The sequence below is a fragment of the Electrona antarctica genome, assembly GCF_951216825.1.
Source record: "Electrona antarctica genome assembly, chromosome: 13".
Taxonomy (NCBI): Eukaryota; Metazoa; Chordata; class Actinopteri; order Myctophiformes; family Myctophidae; genus Electrona; species Electrona antarctica.
This window is the reverse complement of record NC_136794.1, coordinates 42,167,757-42,188,932: the sequence shown is the minus strand read 5'-3', so window position 1 is coordinate 42,188,932 and position 21,176 is coordinate 42,167,757. Positions and strand designations below refer to the sequence as shown.

Genomic DNA, 21,176 nt, shown 5'->3' with positions numbered 1-21,176 from the left:
TTGCTTTCATGAAACCCAATCAAGCCTCAACATATCCAGGTTAACTCAAAGCCCGCTGTTCACGTAGATCCCGCTTTAGTCTGGCCGCCGCGCCGATCCTGTAGCCCAGGGTTTCTCAACGTCTTTGGCTGGGGAAATGCTTTGGCCGTGTCTCTCGAATTAATTAATCGCAATCCCCCGTAGACTGCCTAGATTTCACTAACCTTTGAAGAAGCACCGCGCCGACATCAACATTCCTTTTCATGAAAATCCGCTTTAAAATGGTGTGTTGAAAAATAATCCAAAGTGGCGATCAACAACAGAGCGGAGGAGGAGCGTGCGCGCCACCGCTGCCGCCATTGGAATGCATTGGGCCTCAATTTCCCAGAACCCTTTGCATGCCAGTGCGACAGAAAATTTTGCGGTGAAGTCATCGGAACGCGTCGCATGATCTGTCCGATGGAAACCCTGTACGTCTTAAAATATATTAAAGACGCGAATTTAACAATGAATACGTATTATATATTACAGGATGAAGAGTTTGTGGTGTTCGGTAGCAACCAGGTGAAGCTGAGCTTCGTGTGTATTATATATTACAGGATGAAGAGTTTGTGGTGTTCGGTAGCAACCAGGTGAAGCTGAGCTGTGTGTGTATTATGTTGCAGGATGATGAGTTTGTGGTGTTCGGTAGCGACCAGGTGAAGTTGAGCTTCGTGTGTATTATATATTACAGGATGATGAGTTTGTGGTGTTCGGTAGCGACCAGGTGAAGCTGAGCTTCGTGGTTCGGTTCACCGTTGAAGGAGACCGGCTGCAGGAGTTCCATCCCAGCGTGGACACCTCCTCCGAGCTCCCTCCGCCCAGCACGGCAGCCACCGACGGTAAGGCCCAAACCACACCAATACAACTCCTTGCAACAAAACAGTTCCAAGGACATGTCACACCAATGCAACTGCCATTGGGGATAATTATACATAATAATTATAATACATACAATTTATATATATAGCGCTTTTCAAGGTACTCAAAGTCTCTTTATTTTATTAGAAAAATAAACTAGTTAAAAAGGGTAAAAACTAGAAACTAGAAAGCAGTTCCTGTAGAAACTGCGTGGGCTCGCTAAAAACGCAATGTATAAAGTTATAGCTGTGTCTGTGGGACCACCCACCAAGTCTGAACACTGGAAAAAAGTACAAAAAGTTAAAAAGTATAGAAAATTGTAAAAAAAATAAATAATATAAGCATAAATAACTGCATAAAGCGGAACATGTTGAAGTTTGAACTACATTTCTAGCATAAAGTATGTGGAAGTAGTATGATGCCCAAAAAGTGGCAGAATAAAGTAAGTAAAGTTATAACTGTGTCTACTAATTTGTAATGTATGAATAATGTTTTACAATGTATTCTTGATTCATTAGGAAAAGGTAAAAAGAAAAAAATACAACATCAATGGATATGAAAGCATTAATGAGCAGAAATTGTATTAAATAGCATACTTTTACATGTAAAAAAAAGGGTCAAATAGCATATAGGCCTATCTTTAAAAGCATAAACACAATGATTATTGACAATGGTCTAAGATTTTTCTTTCATTTTTGTGTTTTTAAAAGTTTTTTTAAGTTTTTGTTTTAAGTTTTTTTTTAAGTTCATTTTTTTCATTTTTTTAAGTATTTAAGTTTTTTTAAAGTTTTTCTTTAAAAAAAAATTTAAGTTATTTTTTTTCTTTTAAGTTTTCTTTAAGTTTTTTTTTAAAAGTTTTTAAAAAAAAAAGTTTTTAAAAAAAAAAGTTTAAAAAAAAAAGTATAACAAAAAAAAGTAAAAAAAAGAAAAAAAAAAGTAAAAAAAATATATATTTTTTAAGTTTATATTAGAGTGTTCCTATTGGTGGTGTAAGTCCATAAACACATTTTCAGGACTGTATCATGCTGCAAACAAAAGTTAGAGCTGTGTAAAGGCCAGCCAATGGGAAGACAGAAGGGCGGGGCTTAAGCAATTAATTAAGTACAGCGTGCTCCTATTGGTGGTCTAAGCCCATGGAGCAAATTGCAAGACTGTAGCATGCTGCAAGCAAAAGACAGGGTTTTTGTGTGTGTGTGTGTGTGTGTGCGTGCGTGCACGTGCGTGTGCGTGCACGTGCGTGCGTGTGCGTGTGCATGCATGCGTGTGTCTGTGACTCTGTGTGCACAAATAGCAGACCTACAAAGTCGATGGCCTCGTGTGCTGTTTGACGTTTAAATCGTGTTTCTACGTACCAGTATGCCAGAGCAATGTGGCTCCAAAGTAACGTGTCGTTTTCTGTTTTTACCCGCGTCTCCCCATCGACTTTGAATGGGGCATTTTTCGCGTTGTTTATTGCGAATTACGTCGGCACGGTAACGCGAATCGGAAAGAAAAGCACAAGCACACCATTCCCGGCCGAGCCGCACGTTTTGATGTATATATTGCGGGGCTTTGGTAAACCGTGCGGCCGGCCATAGACGTCGAAGTTTCGCGTATTGGTGATTATTATTATTACGATTAAGTATGCGTTTTAGATTTCAACCTGTGTTTCTGCCATTGCATGGCAGGCACCCAGCACTACCTCCCTCAGTAGGCCACACTAGAACCTCCCTCAGTAGGCCACACTAGAACCTCCCTCAGTAGGCCACACTAGAACCTCCCTCAGTAGGCCACACTAGAACCTCCCCCAGTAGAACACACTAGAACCTCCCCCAGTAGGCCACACTAGAACCTCCCCCAGTAGAACACACTAGAACCTCCCCCAGTAGAACACACTAGAACCTCCCTCAGTAGGCCACACTAGAACCTCCCTCAGTAGGCCACACTAGAACCTCCCCCAGTAGAAGACACTAGAACCTCCCCCAGTAGGCCACACTAGCACCTCCATCAGTAGGCCACAGAAGAACCTCCCTCAGTAGGCCACACTAGAACCTCCCTCAGTAGGCCACACTAGAACCTCCCTCAGTAGGCCACACTAGAACCTCCCTCAGTAGGCCACACTAGAACCTCCCTCAGTAGGCCACACTAGAACCTCCCTCGGTAGGCCACAGAAGAACCTCCATTAGCACAGCCCAAAAGACTATTGCTTCACTCTTGCTTTTAGTTGAATTTTAAAACATCTGTGTTTTTTTTCCATGTACTCACTTTTCTGCCTGATTCCCTGCCTTTTTTCTCCAGTGTTGTTTTATGTTCTGCGATATTATGATGTTATTTTATGTTATTGCTTTTTCCTTCTTTTTTTGCTCTGTATCACATTGTCCTGGTGTAGCGCCACCATAAGGTCTTTAACTACGGCTTGGCAGAGACCTGTGCTCTGAGGAGAACTTCTTCTAGTTTTAAACTCTATTTAATAATAGTTTATTCATTCATACGGATACATTTCTCTTGTTTTGTTTGCCAGATCCTTCCTTCGTGCACAATGGCGTGGTGTGTGACGGCTGTGAGGGAGATGTTGTGGGGACCAGGTATAAGTGTACAGTGTGTCCTGACTATGACCTGTGCTCTGCATGTCAGTCCACTGGGCTTCATCAGGAACATCGTCTGAGGTCCATCCATAGCTCACAGGTCCCTCTGAGGTCCATCCAGAGCTCACCCCAGGTCAGAATATAATCATTTCTGTTGGCAATAACCTCATATGTCCCCATCTAGAGTTAAATATGTATAAAGGTCCATTTGGTTGGCTGGGGACCACCTGGAACCCCCTCAAGGACCACTGGTTGAAAACCACTGCTTTACAACACTTTCATTTTCTTTACACTACATTTACTTGACCTCTTGGAAATCACTCAAGTAATACTGTACGCTGTGTCTCAATAGATAATACAGAAAACTGATTAGACATACAGTAACATGGTAAAACTAAAGTCCTACTAGTCGGGTCACTTGGTCGCCAAGCGGACATTTGGTGAGATAGAATGAAACTTTCATGTTAAGCAGATATACATCATGTTCACTACTTCATAGCATCCTCAATCTACATACGCAGATCTACAATTATAATGACACCTCATCTCTCTGTTTGTTGTCTATAAGAAGGCAGAGACATAATGACACCTCATCTCTCTGTTTGTTGTCTTTAAGAAGGCAGAGACATAATGACACCTCATCTCTGTTTGTTGTCTTTAAGAAGGCAGAGACATAATGACATCTCATCTCTCTGTTTGTTGTCTTTAAGAAGGCAGAGACATAATGACACCTCATCTCTCTGTTTGTTTTCTTTAAGAAGGCAGAGACATAATGACACCTCATCTCTCTGTTTGTTGTCTTTAAGAAGGCAGAGATGTCTGCAAGATCACAGATTGGAAGTGAAGGTATGTATCTTGCCACGTCATTAGGACACTAGAAGCTGAAAAAATAAAGCAAGCTAAAATTATTTCAAAGCTGCTTTTCTTTCAGAAAGTGGGCGTGTGTTTTTAAAAGTTTTTTTAAGTTTTTGTTTTAAGTTTATTTTTTTTAAGTTTTCATTTTTAAGTTTAAATTTTTAAGTTTAAAAAGTTTTCATTTTTAAGTTTTCATTTTTAAGTTTTCATTTTTAAGTTTTCATTTTTAAGTTTATTTTTAAGTTTTCATTTTTAAGTTTTCATTTTTAAGTTTTCATTTTTAAGTTTTCATTTTTAAGTTTTCATTTTTAAGTTTTCATTTTTAAGTTTTCATTTTTAAGTTTTCATTTTTAAGTTTTCATTTTTAAGTTTTCATTTTTAAGTTTTCATTTTTAAGTTTTCATTTTTAAGTTTTCATTTTTAAGTTTTCATTTTTAAGTTTTCATTTTTAAGTTTTCATTTTTAAGTTTTCATTTTTAAGTTTTCATTTTTAAGTTTTCATTTTTAAGTTTTCATTTTTAAGTTTTCATTTTTAAGTTTTCATTTTTAAGTTTTCATTTTTAAGTTTTCATTTTTAAGTTTTCATTTTTAAGTTTTCATTTTTAAGTTTTCATTTTTAAGTTTTCATTTTTAAGTTTTCATTTTTAAGTTTTCATTTTTAAGTTTTCATTTTTAAGTTTTCATTTTTAAGTTTTCATTTTTAAGTTTAAAAAAAAAAGTTAAAAAAAAAAAAAAAAGTTAAAAAAAAAAAGTTAAAAAAAAACGATGTTTATATTAGAGTGTTCATATTGGTGGTGTAAGTCCATAAACAAATTTTCAGGACTGTATCATGCTGCAAACAAAAGTTAGAGCTGTGTAAAGGCCAGCCAATGGGAAGACAGAAGGGCGGGGCTTAAGCAATTAATTAAGTACAGCGTGCTCCTATTGGTGGTCTAAGCCCATGGAGCAAATTGCAAGACTGTAGCATGCTGCAAGCAAAAGACAGGGTTTTTGTGTGTGTGTGTGCGTGCGTGCGTGCGTGCGTATGCATGCGTGTGTCTGTGACTGCACAAATAGCAGACCTACAAGCTCATAAGGTTTCGCAGAGCAACTCATTGAGATCTTGTAACTCTAATGTCAGCCCTGTAATTAAGCCCTTATATGTCTCAGCTGTGGGAGAGTAAAACAGTGCTTCACTATGACTGGGAGATTTCAATGGGCCTGAATAGGGAAAAACCTATGCCCGAACAAATTGCTCTATCGCAAAAAGTAAAAGTCGAATGCAAATTTTGTTTCACTGTGGGTGGCCTGAGACATCGAGGTACAACATGTACGATTGTGGTGTTGGTACGATCGAAAATGTGGTTATAAGAGCGAGTTAAGAATTGTCTTCACGATACTTTCCTCGTAAGAATTATACAATGGAGGTCAATGGGCAGCTTGACTGTATTTGTGTCACTTAAAAGGCCGTAGTTGACATTCTGTATGTATCTGTGCTTTGGTGGTTACATTGTGTGAAAGAGGACATGTGTGGCTACAAAATGACCAAAGCACATCCGTGTAAAGTGAATATTTTGGCCAGGATGACAATTTGTTTGGTAGATTTCAGAGGGAAGCATTTCAGTTTCCACACTCTACTCAAGGAGGCCCCGCACTCTAAGGGCGCACTAATTAGCCGATACGGCCTGCGATTGAACTGCGATTTCGGAAAAAACGTGTAACATATTCGAATACGGTTCGAACCACGACAAAGTCCACAGTCGTGTGAGCTAGCTAAAGTTTGAATCACGTTTCTACGACAAAGTATGCCAGAGTAATGAGGCTGCAAAAGTGAGGTTGATTTAGAGATAAAATCCCATACATTGTCTATGAGAGAAACATTTGATAAATAAAGTTAAATATTTTAAAAAGTATAAACTTTTTCAAAACAACTTTTTCACCAATGAGAATTCAAAGATTGATGAACATTTTAAAGTTTGAATGGAGTTTCAAAGTGAAAGTATGACAGAGTAATAAGAGCACAAAAAAGTCAACTGTGAAAAATGGGACGTTTCTCCCATCGACTCTCATTATAAAGAATGTAAAAAAAAAGTTAAAAAGTTAAAGTATAAACAATTGTAAAAATCTAAATGCAAGCACACATAACTGCAAAGAGCTGAACAGTTTGAAGTTTGAACTAAATTTCTAGCATAAAGTGTGTGAAAGTAGTAGGAGTACGAAGAAAGTGGCGGAATAAAGAATAGGAATAAATGTAGGAATAAATATAAACTGGCAATAACTAGTGTGTGCTCGCTGTTGCGAGCCCACAACTAAGGTAGACAAACAAAGTTGGGGGTGGGGAATTATGTAGGGAAAGCAAGTTTGAAACGGTGGGTTTTGAGTGTGCCTTTGAACGTTTTGAAGGTGGGGGCAGCTCTGATGTGAGCTGGAAGTGAGTTCCACAGTGAGGGGTGGCCACTGCGAAGGCCCTGTCACCCCAGGTTCGCTTGTTGGACTTGGATGCAGCTCAAAGTGATCTTAACACGGGTATCTAGTTTGTCGCCGTCCAACCTTCCTAGCCTGCGTTATTTAAGAAAAACGGGCGATAATGGCCAAACTGAATCGAAAATCGCAGAAAGTGGCCATTTTCATGATGTTTTGACCATTATCTCTGGAATGGAAATTACAATCTGCTCAGTTCAAATCTTGTTGAATGCATGATTTTGAGGACATGTTTGGGGGGGCCTCTAGCAACACCTGGGGCCCTAGGCGGTCACGTAGTCCGCGTATACAGTGGGCCGGCACTGTGGTTGCTTGCAACTACATGCATGTGGTTGCTTGCAACTACATGCAACTACTTGCATGTTGCATGTACATGTGCAAGTTGCATGGCGAGTCATTGGTTTGGGCCACAGGCTACAATTATCTGTTATTATTTTAGTAGATTATTCCTTCGATTATTTTTAAGATGAATCGAATAATCTGAAGTGGGTTTAAATTTTAAACCGATCTACGGGTTCTTGTGAGCTTGTCGGTTATTTGTGACATTTATTGGAATTTTTTGCAATCTTCTGAGATATTGTGGAATCTTAGGAGTAAAGAAAAAAGATCTTTGCTTATAATTACATACACAAACTAGGGATTTAATAAACAATAGATTTCACAATTGCATAATAGATATTTGTGTGTGTGTGTGTGTGTGTGTGTGTGTGCGTGTGCGTGTGCGTGTGCGTGCGTACATAGTTGTGTCTGACGAGGACAGTGTCTGGAGCAGTGAAAATCCACTGGATAAGGTGACTGCAGGTCTGTTGGACAGCGCTGGACAACAACTCCCTCTACAGGCTGTTCATGTGAAGTGCAAGCTGATGGACCTGCTCTCCCAGGTACATGGAGAGCACATCTAAAATAGTAGATCATGAACCTACTGAATATGTAGAAACTGAATATAATAACATACACAACAGAACATCTAAATATATATATATAAAATATATGTTTCACATATTGGTTCCCTGAAATTCATGTTCATTAAAGAGCACAAGTAAATGGTGGATTTATATAGCACCTTTACAAAGATTGTCCATTACATTCACACACCAATGGCAGAGGAAACCATGTAAGGCACCAACCTGCCCATCGGGAAAGGGCCTTTCTCTGCCCCACCTCTCTCCCATTGTGTTTTAGGATCCAAGATGGCCGCAGCACCAGGAGGGGGTGGGGCAGAGGTGAGCGGGCGGGGTCGACATAGAATAGAATAATATGGGATTCCATTGGAAATGCATTGGAGTGGCCATTAAACACAGACACAAGACAAACGCAAGACAGGTGTCTTGAATTTGTGAACGCAGCCCAGTAAGGCCACCCCCTCCTGGTGCTGCGGCCATCTTGGATCCTAAAACACAGGGAGAGAGGTGGGGCCGAGAAAGGCCCCAGCGTCTTGCTAAAGGACACTAACTCTGAGGATCGAACTGGTAACCTCACGGTTCTCATCCGGCCGCTCTACCGGCCACTCTACCCCTGAGCCACTGCCGCCCCCAAGACACCGCTCTGCCGGCCACTCTACCCCTGAGCCACTGCCGCCCCCAAGACACCGCTCTACCGGCCACTCTACCCCTGAGCCACTGCCGCCCCCAAGACACCGCTCTACCGGCCACTCTACCCCTGAGCCACTGCCGCCCCCAAGACACCGCTCTACCGGCCACTCTACCCCTGAGCCACTGCCACCCCCAAGACACCGCTCTACCAGCCACTCTACCCCTGAGCCACTGCCGCCCCCAAGACACCGCTCTACCGGCCACTCTACCCCTGAGCCACTGCCGCCCCCAAGACACCGCTCTACCGGCCACTCTACCCCTGAGCCACTGCCGCCCCCAAGACACCGCTCTACCGGCCACTCTACCCCTGAGCCACTGCCACCCCCAAGACACCGCTCTACCGGCCACTCTACCCCTGAGCCACTGCCACCCCCAAGACACCGCTCTACCGGCCACTCTACCCCTGAGCCACTGCCACCCCCAAGACACTGCTCTACCGGCCACTCTACCCCTGAGCCACTGCCACCCCCAAGACACCGCTCTACCGGCCACTCTACCCCTGAGCCACTGCCGCCCCCAAGACACCGCTCTACCGGCCACTCTACCCCTGAGCCACTGCCACCCCCAAGACACCGCTCTACCAGCCACTCTACCCCTGAGCCACTGCCACCCCCAAGACACCGCTCTACCAGCCACTCTACCCCTGAGCCACTGCCACCCCCAAGGCCCGAGGAGACCCCTGTTACTGAACACGTTGTAGCAATGATTACTATCAGGATACAGTGGTATTTTACCGTTTTTAAGTAACCCTTGTCCCTATTGGCTCCCAGGTCATCATCTTCCAGAAGTACACCAATCAGAGCTCTGTACCCATCGAGGCCAAGTATGTGTTCCCATTGGACGACTGCGCCGCTGTGTGTGGATTTGAGGCGTTCATCAACGGGAAACATGTGGTGGGACAGGTCAGCTGTGTTTCATCAGTGTTTCCCTAACAATGTTTATTTTTGAGTGGTGCAAACCACTCCAACAACCAGCTTTATCTGTATCCGTGTTTGTGTGTACCTGTACGTGGGGCCCAAAAGAATGAGCATGGTTACTATAGTCACTGACATTACGTCAGACCACAGCTGATCAGGCTATATAAGACCTTGCACCTTAATTGATTGAATATAGAGATGGGAATTATTGATGAATTCATACATTGATAATTGATACGTTTTGATAACCTTATCGATCGATTAACCGGTTAGGTGATAAGCGGCGTTTAAAAAAATAATTTAATTTAACTTAATTTCCCTCAATGTCACACAAAAATCGACATTTTCCTGATATACAGAAATAATACAAAAGGCATACCGGTATTATATTCATTAATTAAATATTGATTTGACCATTTGAGATACAGGGCCAGGCAATGGCATCTTTTATGAGGAATAAAATGAAATAAAAAGTGCACTGTCTTGTCTCGCGCAGACAGCATTACATTCAGAAAATCTCCCAATGACTTTTCGACAATAAATACTTTATTAACAGTTTGCAGGGGAAAAAAAGGACAGGAAAGTAAGGTCAGCTAAGAGGATTTAAAACCCAAGAAGGCCAATGGCTTGTTTCCATTGGGGTCCTTGATATTCAATTCATCAGAACATTTAATGACACACACATAATTATACAGTACTGTGCAAAAACATCATATAATCGGTTAGAAATCAAAATAAATATTATGGTACATTTACGGTGGGGGTGGGGGGTCAGGACCAATTTTTGGTTCCACACTGTCTGCAACGAAATAAATAACCTTATCTCCATATTTAAACTTTTATTCTTTTCTTTTTTCCGTAAATGAATGCCTTACTTGATCATACCAACAGCGTCACACAAAAGCACCAACAGTAGCAGATCCGCAAGCTCGAAACGTGGCGCGAAACAACGCGTTTTGAGCTTGTCGATCTGCTACTTTTGCAATTTTTTTGAATTTGAATCCTGAAAGGTAACAGGTTTGTACATATACTGTATGAGGTTTCCACCCAACAGAGACGATGTATAACTCGGAGAGTAAACAGGTGTAACCAAATGAACCCCTACTGGTCTATTTTAGTGTTGTACACCAAACAAACCCTTAACAAAGCCCTATCCATTCAGGACTGACTGAGTTGTGTGTTGTTATTTGTGTGTTGTTGGGTTTTTTTAGGTGAAAGAGAAGGAACAGGCGCGCAAGGAGTACAAGCAGGCTGTGGCCAAAGGTCATGGAGCTTACCTTATGGACCAAGACGCCCCTGTATGTCTCTGTTCATATCACACGCACGCACGCACGCACGCACGCACGCACACACACACACACACACACACACTGTTTCTGTTGATTTGTGGTTACAGGAAGTCCTATTTTTGACGTCTTGTGTTCAAACTACAACGTCAGCATGTGTCAATAATGTACAGTGAATGATATCTCCGTGTGACCACCATGCATGCAGGACGTGTTCACCATCAGCGTGGGGAATCTGCCGGCCGGCGCCACCGTCCTGATCAAAGTCACGTTCGTCTCGGAGCTCATCGTGCGCGACGGGCACGTCGTTTTCTCCCTGCCCGGCAGCGTGGCGCCGTGGCAGGAGAGCGCCGCGCTCAACCAGACCACCCAGGTGAGCAGTGATGGGGAAAAGTTACTCAACAATGGTAATGTATTATAGGCTCCATCTTGCGCCACCCTTATCCCTTATCCCTAAACTAATTTGCCATTTTTTACTATTTTGAAATACATTTTAAAATAGTTGAACTAGCCGATCTACATCGAGACATTGTGAGCTTGTAGATCGGTTATTTGAACTATTTCAAAAGGTTTTTGAAAATAGTAAAAAATGGCAAATTAGTTTATGGATAAGGGTTAAGGGGTGGCGCAAGATATAGCCCATATACGTAAGGGCTATATCTATGTATCTACTACTAGTTACTTTAAAAATACAACTACTATTATGACTTTACATTTTACTCCCTGCCAAAAGTAACTATAGTTACTGTACTTATTACTTTATAATAATGCTAATACTGTTACCAAGGAAAGGGCCTGTATTCAACATTTTGGCCTCAAAGTATTGGCCTCAAATATATACAAATGAAGATAACCTCATATACCAATACAGCACAAAACATAATTATTGTATTAACAGGCTACTGTCAAGAAGGTGTGTATGACTGACCTGGATACTAAGGGGTGAGTTATACTTTTATGTTAGTTTTTTACCTATTACTAAGTTTTATCTTAGTAATAGGTATATCTGAAATATATTTTATATAATGTACTGTATATATTAAAAGAAAATCACACCTGTGAAGTGAGAGGCGCTCTTATCATCGTACATCATCATGACAATTTGCTCAGACACATACTGTATGACATAAATTCTCCATTCATTGTCTGTCAATCAATCAATCAATCAAAACTTTAGCACATTTCATACAGCAAGTGCAACCCAATGTGCTTCACATATTTACAAATATAAAATACATTAAAGGGAATGGAAAAAAACAAAGAAGGAAAAATAAAACATTGGAAAACATTACAAATAAACCTAAGACAAGGATAATGATATGACCTAATTAAAAGCAATGCTAAAAAGGTATGTCTTAAGTTTTCTTTTAAAAATGTCCGTGGATTCTGAGAGCCGCAGGTTTACAGGCAGGCTGTTCATATTTGTGGCATTTCATATTTGTGTTAGGTCAAAATTGCTGATTTGCTCAGCTACTATATAGCACCCCTCAAAACATACAATGTGTTAAAAAGGTGGGAGCTTTGAAATATAGTATACACTATACAGAATAAAAAATAAAGAAAGCGCTCATACACTGAGGACTCCAATGAGACAGATGGCTTTTGCACCATTAAAGTGACTGTGTCGTTTGGAGCACAAGGCTATTCCTCAGACTTAAAGGTGTGTGTGTGTGTGTGTGTGTGTGTGTGTGTGTGTGTGTGTGTGTGTGTGTGTGTGTGTGTGTGTGTGTGTGTGTGTGTGTGTGTGTGTGTGTGTGTGTGTGTGTGTGTGTGTGTGTGTGTGTGTGTGTGTGTGTGTGTGTGTGTGTGTGTGTGTGTGTGTGTGTGTGTGTGTGTGTGTGTGTGTCGCGTCAGTGAGTTCTCCCTGGACATGTCCATCGACATGCCCAATGAAATCACCAGCCTCAAGTGTGACACTCACACAGTCAGAATCAAGGTAAGACTAGTTACTAGAAGTGTTTAGTCGTTATCATTTACCATCTGTACATTTTAACCACTTTGACCTAGTGCACTGGACCTGAGTTGGCTCTCTACTTGGACCACTTTGCTCCGTCTACTTCAATCTCTTTGCCAAAAATAGCAGATCTACAAGCTCACAACGCATGACAACGTGACACGTTGTGAGCTTGTAGATCTGCTATCTTTGGCTATTGTCCCGCCCATCCCCCAGAACATGGGTGCCGGGGTTCAATAGTAGAGGAGGGTATGCGCATGACATCATCACCATACCCGGAAGTTAATGCGGGAACGCCTACTGGGTGGCATTTCTGGCCTTGACAGCCCATCCATCCATCCATCTTCAACTGCTTATCCGTAGTCTGGTCGCAAGGGGAAACAGCTCCACCAGAGTGCTCCAGACTTCCCTCTCCAGAGCAACATTAGTGACTTCCTCCTGGGGGATCCCGAGACGTTCCAAGGCCAGTGAGTCGATGTAATCCCTCCATCTGCGCCTTGGTCTGCCCCGGGATCTCCTCCCAGTGGGACGTGCATCGAGGACCTCCCTAGGGAGACGCCCGAGAGGCATCCTAACCAGATGCCCGAACCACCTAAGCTGGCTCCTTTCCAGGGTGAAGGAGCAGCGGCTCTACTCCGAGTCTCTCCCATGTGACTGAACTTCTCACCCTATCTCTAAGGGAGATGCCAGCCACCTTTCGGCCGCTTGTATTCGCAACCTTCTTCTTTCGGTCATGACCCACACTTCATGACCATAGGTGAGAGTAGGAACACTTCATGACCATAGGTGAGAGTAGGAACACTTCATGACCATAGGTGAGAGTAGGAACGAAGATTGCTCGGTAGACAGAGAGCTTTGCCTTCTGGCTCAACTCTCTTTTCGTCACAACAGTGCGGTACAGCGACTGCAATAACGCCCCTGCCGCTCCGATTCTCCAGGCTGCTCTCCTTCTCCGTCCTCCCCTCACACGTGAACAAGGCCTTGACAGCCCACACATCCAAAAAGAAAAGTCCTATCTGATTGCATTAAGCGACGTTAAATGACGTTAAACTCACCTTGCAACTCGATTTGCCACTCACTTTATGCATGCGCATACCCTCTTATAGGTTAACGTTGTTGCTAATAAGCATGTATTTGTGCTGTGTGCATGGGCTCGTGTCTATGATAATGTGTATCAACACTATTATAGTTTCACTTACAGCTTTTTTCCATACTTTTCATTATTGTGTTAGTCTATGTTAACTCTGCTAACTAACTGTGTGTGTGTGTGTGTGTGTGTGTGTGTGTGCGTGTGTGCGTGTGTGTGTGTGTGTGCGTGCGTAGAAAACAGCCTGTAAGGCGGTGGTGAGTGTGGTACCAGGAGAGGCTCTGGGTCCAGACGGCTTCCAGCTGTCAATCAAACTGTCTCAGATCCACTTGCCCAGGATGTGGGTGGAGAATCACCCTGACAAAGACAGCCAGGTGTGTCTGTCCTTACTTTTATCTATCTCACTTCCTGTGTCTGCCTCTGTCTCTCTCTCTGTGTCTCACCATCTGCCCACTTATGCCGTTTGATGAAGATCGAGACCTGTCATTCAGTTTATGCTCCATTAGCCTCAGAAACCCAGACTTTTTTATTTCCAGGGGGAAAAAAAGTCTGGGACCGAGCCCACTTCAATTCGACATAGAGTAGCGCAAACTCTCTGCTGATTTCTGATCGTCTGCACCTTTGTTAAATTGACGCACACACGTAGTCACACACACACACTCCTCTCTCTCTCTCTGTCGTTCTAATTAATTAGGCTTATGTCGCGCAGCTGCGTCTAGATTCTCCCGGCGGATCCTGCCGGGAGCTAACCTGACTCCGCCAGATGGGGCAGCAGAGAGTACACTGGGTTCCCCCCTCCTGCTCCCATCTGGGAACTCTCAGGCAGACTTGATGCCCGGCCACAAAACGGCCTGGCCAATCAGCGGCAGCTAGAGGCGGGATCAAGGCAGCACTGTGTATGCCTTGATCCCGCCTCTAGCTGCCGCTGATTGGCTGAGAGTTCCCAGATGGGAGCAGGAGGGGGGAACCCAGTGTACTCTCTGCTGCCCCATCTGGCGGAGTCAGGTTAGCCGGGAGCTGCCTATGACATTGAAAGCATAGGTGGACCCCAGGCTAATGCTCCATTGTACAAGGGTGTCTTGTGTAAAAAATAAAAAGCTTTTCTACAAGCTATATGTCGAATTTGTTGGTAATAATCTTTGACACCTGGTTGAAAGCGGCTGGCTGAGTAGATTTCAAATGAAATGCGATTCATAAATCAAATAGTCTTGACTTGAGCGCGGCTCTCCTCCTCCATCCAGGCCTCCATGCTGGTGTTCTACCCAGACTTTGAGGTGTCCTCTTCAGCTGACGAGGAGGAGGTGGTGCTCCTGCTGGACTCGTCCGAGTCCATGCAGGGAGAAGCCCTTTGTAACGCCAGGGCCATCGCCCTGAAGCTCCTCTCAGAGCTCTGCGGCTCATCGCGCCGCTGGAAGGTCAACGTCATCCTCTTTGGCACAGGTCAGCGTGGGAGTGGGTGTAGTGATGGAAGGTCAAGGTCATCCTCTTTGGCACAGGTCAGGGTGGGAGTGGGTGTAATGATTGAAGGTCAAGGTCATCCTCTTTGGCACAGGTCAGAGTGGGAGTGGGTGTAGTGATGGAATGTCAAGGTCATCCTCCTTGGCACAGGTCAGCGAGGGAGTGGGTGTAGTGATTGTTTAGTGATTTAGTGCATTGTTTGTGAGCCTTGTAGGCCGGCTATTCCGGGCTCTTGTGAAAATATTTGAAGATGTCCAAAATAGACAGGTTGAAAGTGGCCTGCATTTAATCAATGAAAAGTGTTAATACTGTAAGAGCTCTTGTGGCTAAATAATAACTACATTGGTTCTATTGGAAGAATTTGGCTCCTTTCGTCCATTGCAAAGTAATAATGCGCTTTTAGAATCAGAATCATCTTTATTGCCACATCACAGTTTTACAAGTAAAAAGGTGGGTGATTTTTTTTTTTTTGCATAGTTCCCATCATGTTATTTTCCAACAAAACAACGAAAGGGAAGAAGAAGAAGGGGGGGGGGGGAAGAGAAAGAAGAAAGAAAAGTAGGATATTAGTAGGATATCCATTTAAGTGGTGTTAATTGTACTGCAAACGGGAGATTAATTTTAATATATACTGAATGGTTGTGTCTTCCAGAACACAAAGATGCCTTCCTCGCTGCCCAGGATGGTAAGGTCTCTTACCGCTCCGCTAGGAGCTTCATCCAGGTGAGATTTGAGGGACAGATGAGGCCTGGTGGAAAGTAACTTAACAGTAGTTTATTTTTCACTCTATGTAGGATGAAGTAGGCTGTTCATTTGAGTAATTAATTAGTAAGCAATTCCGCCTTCTTCCCTCTCCCAGTCCCACCCTCCAGTTGGGGGCAGCACTGAGCTGTGGAGGCCCCTGCGGGCCCTGAGCCTGCTGCCCCCGTCACGCGGCCTCAGGAACCTGCTGCTGCTGTCCGACGGCCACATCCAGAACCCGGACCTCACCTTGAGCCTCGTCAGAGACGCCATGAGCCACAGCCGTCTCTTCACCTGCGGCCTCAGGTCATCTGGGGGGGGGGGTCACTACGGGGGGTGGTGTGCGTGTGCGCACGTGTGCGTGTACAGTATTCATGTATATTCATGCATGTTTTGTCACTTCAGCCCGACAGCCAATCGGCACATGCTGAGAGCCCTGGCCCAGGCTGGGGGAGGAGCCTATGAATTCTTTGACACAAAAGCCAAACACACCTGGTCAGCGAAGGTGAGACACACTGTGTACATTTACTACCAGTACGACGCCTGGAATGAGTGACTATTTCAAACATTGAAACCACAATGTGGTTTGACAGCAGAAACTGCCTGTCATAGTTTCGGCTGCTATCAAAGCAAACCTGGGCTTCCATAACACCTCAACATTGACAAAGGCTGATCACCTCCATGCCACGCCCCATTGATGAAATAATTTGTTCAAAAGTTGCCCAGACCAAGTATTAACTGCATACATTAACACATTGTGTGCCCTTGTATTCTTTCAGAATAGCGACGTGGAGTGCCCCATGTTATTTGGATGATTTTTAAAGATTTATTCATTAGAGTTCAGTAAAGTACCCTGCTTTTTTTGGACGATTTAAAAAAAGTAAAAAAGATGTGTATTTTTCCCCAAAGTGTTTGGGCACCCCAGGGGATTATTATGAAGACGTCATGAGCTGTATGCCATAATCATCAAGATTAAAATAAAATAAATGGTTTTATACTTTATGCACAATGAATTGAGAATATATGTATGAAAGTTTAACTTTTTTGAATTATATTACGGAAGAAAATGAACTTTTACACAATATTCTAATTAATTGAGATGGAGCTGTTTGTAACTATGTAACTGTCTGTCTGTCTGTCTGTCTGCCTGCCTGCCTGCCTGCCTGCCTGTCTGCCTGCCTGCCTGCCTGCCTGTCTGCCTGCCTGCCTGCCTGCCTGCCTGCCTGCCTGCCTGCCTGCCTGCCTGCCTGCCTGCCTGCCTGCCTGCCTGCCTGCCAGGTGTCGTCTCAGGTGAGGAGCATGGCGTCTCCGGGCTGCAGCTCGGTGTCTGTGAAGTGGCAGCGCTTCGACCCCACGGCGCCCCCTGCTGTTCAGGCCCCAGCGCAGCTCCATGCCCTCTTCAATGACCGCCACACCCTGGTCTATGGCTTCGTGCCACACTGCACCCAGGTACTGTATGTTACTGTACATACTGTATGTACTGTACAATACACCAGGGGTTCTCAACCCGTGGGTCGCGACCCCTCAGGGGGGTCGCCAAATTATTTTAGGGGGTCCCCAAATTATTTAAAAAAAATAAAATAAAAAATAAAAATATTTTCACGATTTTTCAAAAATAGCAGACCTACAAGCTCGTAGCGCGCCACTCGGTGGCGCAATATGAGCTTGTAGATCTGCTATTTTTCAATAGCTAAATTATAACAATGCTTAAAACACCACAAGGGGTTCCCGCCCAAAATGGTTTAAGGTTATTGTAGCAGTCAATTTATATTGGGGGTCGGGAGGCCAAAAACGTTGAGAACCCCTGCTGTACACCACTCACTCACTCTCCTTTACCCCGCTTAGACCTGAGGACGCGTCTGTGTCGCCTTATAGCTTTGAAACCACTTTAACCGTTATTTTTAAACTTTAACTGTTGAGAAATGTTTGAAAAATCGTGAAAATATGGCGCAAATCTTGGAAATCTTGAAAAATCTTGGCGGCCAATTACATATCATTTTGGGGCTCCTTGCCGTGAAATAGTCTGAGCACCACTGATAAAGAAACATAGGTTTTTCAGAAAACTGTTAGGATCTAGAAGACATTTGTAGAATCTGTCTTAATGGGTTGTGCGTGCGTGCGTGCGTGCGTGCGTGCGTGCGTGCGTGCGTGCGTGCGTGCGTGCGTGCGTGCGTGCGTGCGTGCTGATCAGTGACTAGGTAAACCCTCTAACAGTGTGTTGGTTTTTGAAGGCTTCTCTCCATGGTCATCTGAGTGGTCAGGAGATTAACACCATGGTGTCCACCAGCGAACTGCAGAAGACCAAGGGCACGGTGAGCACACACACACACACACACACATACACACACACACACACACACACACACACACACACACACACACACACACACACATTAACCACTTAAACCCAATATACTTCTTTGTATGTCAAATAGCGGTAACGGCAGATCTACAAGCTCACAACACTGACCTGAGTAAAGATTGTGCCCTGTGTGAGATGACAAGGATGATTGATGATCATGTGTTTATGTTTATGTGTGCAGTTCCTCCACAAACTCACAGCCAGAGCGCTCATCAAGGATTATGAAGATGGAAACCTGGGCTCCAGCCAAGCTGAACATGAGGTGTGTGTGTATGTTTTTGTGAGACGTGAGAAGTCGGCTCTTCGGTGCTACTGAAAATCTCTGACGAGCCGAAATCATTTCGGCACTACAGCGCCGAAACAGCGGTGAAATAGGAGTATGAATCGGCCCTTACCCTTAAATGGATAATGATGGATTAACCACTGTCAACCTGATGCCCCTATTTGGGGCATTTCATTATAAAATAAGTGTAGAAAGGAGGGACACCCGCACACCGCCACTTGCTAGGTTCAGAGCATTTATTAATCCATTGAGACCTGGAACACATCCATGTCACGTTAGCGTTTAACCACATTAACCATTAACCAATTTTGGGCGGGAACCCCTTTTGGTGTTTTAAACATTATGTTATAATTTAGCTATTGAAAAATAGCAGATCTACAAGCTCATAGCGCGCCACCGAGTGGCGCGCTATGAGCTTGTAGGTCTGCTATTTTTGAAAAATCGTTAAAATGTGCCTCAAATCTTTCCGAAAATTGTCATGATTTAGAAAAAAAAAAAAATACATTTCGACGTCAGGCCTGAATGGGTTAAGAAGCAACGTTTCTTCTTAATACATTTGGGGGTCCTTGACATGAAAAGGTTTGGGAAGCACTGTCATAGGTTATCCACCTGTTTCAGTGGGGAATCACTGGGCTCCTTGTGTAGGTGCTCCACTGCTCCCAGACAGCAGCGCCACGGAGATGCAAGATGGCCCGCGGACCCCCATTTGAAAAGATATGCCAGGAACCCCCATAAGAGAAGATTTTTACGACTCTAGGGCCCTCGGTTTGCCCCCTATTTAAGGCCCCCTATTGAATGGCATGCCAATACATAATGTAAAATCAAACTTAATTTAACTCTGAGAGTGTACAAATGGTTCCATTTGCACACTCTCTGAGTTACAGACCCATAAGGGTCCATTTGGTTCCTAACTATCATTTAGCTGTGGACCCCCTGGAACTCTCTCAAGGCCCCCTGGGGGTCCATTTGGTTCCTAACTGTCATTTAGCTGGGGACCCCCTGGAACTCTCTCAAGGCCCCCTGGGGGTCCCCGGACCCCACTTTGGGAACCACTGCTCTACTCTGCTGCATGGCTGAGGGAAGTAGGGGTGCTGGGGGGGCTGGAGCACCCCCTCCCCCCAGGCACAGCCCCCCCCTCGGACAGGAGGGGGGGCTGGAGCACCCCCTCCCCCCAGGCACAGCCCCCCCCCCCCCCCCCCCCCCCCCCCCCCCCCCCTCGGACAGGAGGGGAAAAATAATAATAATTTTAAGCAAAACAGATTTCTGTTACTAGGCCTAATACATATGCTGTATCACGGTATCTGTGCCTTATCCTTGTTAGTTGCCTGTGTCAGTTTGCTCATGCCATGCGTGTGGAGAGGGAAAGTAAAAGCCACTTTTCCGCGTGAAGAGGCGCGTGCACGCGCATTTTGCGAATACCCCTTTGGCGCACCCCCCTGCAAATATCTTCCCACGGCCATGCTCTGCTGTATCTCTACTCTGGTTCACCATGTATGATCTGCTCTGCTGTATCTCTGCTCTGGTTCACCATGTATGATCTGCTCTGCTGTATCTCTGCTCTGGTTCACCATGTATGATCTGCTCTGCTGTATCTCTGCTCTGGTTCACCATGTATGATCTGCTCTGCTGTATCTCTGCTCTGGTTCATCAGGAGAAGAAAGCCGAGCTGAAGTCCTTCATCGTTGAGCTCAGTAAAGAGTACTCCATCTTGTCTCAGTTCACCAGCTTTGTGGCCGTCGAGGAGAGGGTTTGTCACGTACACTACATAACACATAGCGTTCCTTCAGCGCGCCTGAGCACGCACCCACACACATTTTACAAAATGTTTGCAAATAAGCGCACGTAGGGCTGTCACCATTATTCAGCAGTGGAATATATATATATATATATATATATATATATATGGGCATGTCATGTGGTCTACCTGCACAGCCTTTGTGATCTACAGGTAGATCGCAATTCTCTACCTTTTGGGCAGAGAACTGACGCTGCCTGCTTGTCTCCGCTGTATTCCAGGATTCAGAGCGGCCACAGGAGGAGCACTTCACCGACGTTCACAAGTTGGTCTCAGAAGAAGACGTGGACTTCCTCCCGTACCTCACATACTCCGAGGAGGAAGCACTGGAACAGGAGGAAGAGGAGGACTTCATCTGCGGCGGCAGATCCTTGTCTCGTGCAGAGGAGGAAGAGGAGTATGTGAGTATGAACCTCACATACTCCGAAGTCTCCGAGGAGGAATCACTGCAAGAGGAGATGAATCAAACGTTGGATGCATTCTTCGGCCGCGGCAGATCCTTGTCTCGTGCAGAGGAGAACCTGAGCAGTTCTTCCTCGTCTTCTGCAGAGGAGGAAGAGGACATGGACAACATGGTGGAAATGGATTTTGGCACCTCATTGCACTCACTTGTGTCCGTTTCTGCTATGATGTCTCGGCCCAGGACTGTCTCATCCCAGGATATGTATATGGATATATATGATGATGTTATGATGATGAGATATACCAGATCTACCAGAGACGAATCTCTCCAGACTGACGGCGATGCAGGAAAGTCATGTATGGGCCGAGCTCCTAGCATGAGAGTCAAACAACATCCCTGTGCCCGTCTATCCCTCCCTGGTATGGGTGCTCCTCCACCACCACCCCCTGGTATGGGTGCTCCTCCACCACCACCCCCTGGCATGGGTGCTCCTCCACCACCACCACCCCCTGGTATGGGTGCTCCACCAACACCTCCCCC

General features: G+C 44.5%; 1 protein-coding gene across 3 annotated transcripts in view; it reads left to right on the top strand.

Annotated features, from left to right (window-relative positions):
* The window catches only part of parp4 (poly (ADP-ribose) polymerase family, member 4), a 44,299-nt gene that overhangs the window by 18,163 nt on the left and 4,960 nt on the right, over window positions 1–21,176 (top strand). For all 3 annotated transcript variants that reach the window (XM_079518325.1, XM_079518326.1, XM_079518324.1), the window contains exons 14-32: window positions 713–860; window positions 3,380–3,576; window positions 4,250–4,289; window positions 7,500–7,639; window positions 9,121–9,252; window positions 10,479–10,565; window positions 10,762–10,926; window positions 11,452–11,495; window positions 12,408–12,489; window positions 13,831–13,968; window positions 14,836–15,034; window positions 15,705–15,775; window positions 15,912–16,099; window positions 16,199–16,298; window positions 17,072–17,242; window positions 18,025–18,105; window positions 18,337–18,417; window positions 20,090–20,185; window positions 20,455–21,176. The exon at window positions 20,455–21,176 is cut by the window's right edge and continues 1,092 nt beyond it. In XM_079518325.1, coding sequence (XP_079374451.1) covers window positions 713–860; window positions 3,380–3,576; window positions 4,250–4,289; window positions 7,500–7,639; window positions 9,121–9,252; window positions 10,479–10,565; window positions 10,762–10,926; window positions 11,452–11,495; window positions 12,408–12,489; window positions 13,831–13,968; window positions 14,836–15,034; window positions 15,705–15,775; window positions 15,912–16,099; window positions 16,199–16,298; window positions 17,072–17,242; window positions 18,025–18,105; window positions 18,337–18,417; window positions 20,090–20,185; window positions 20,455–21,176 — 2,882 coding nt within the window. The remainder of the gene's footprint in view (window positions 1–712; window positions 861–3,379; window positions 3,577–4,249; window positions 4,290–7,499; window positions 7,640–9,120; window positions 9,253–10,478; window positions 10,566–10,761; window positions 10,927–11,451; window positions 11,496–12,407; window positions 12,490–13,830; window positions 13,969–14,835; window positions 15,035–15,704; window positions 15,776–15,911; window positions 16,100–16,198; window positions 16,299–17,071; window positions 17,243–18,024; window positions 18,106–18,336; window positions 18,418–20,089; window positions 20,186–20,454) is intronic.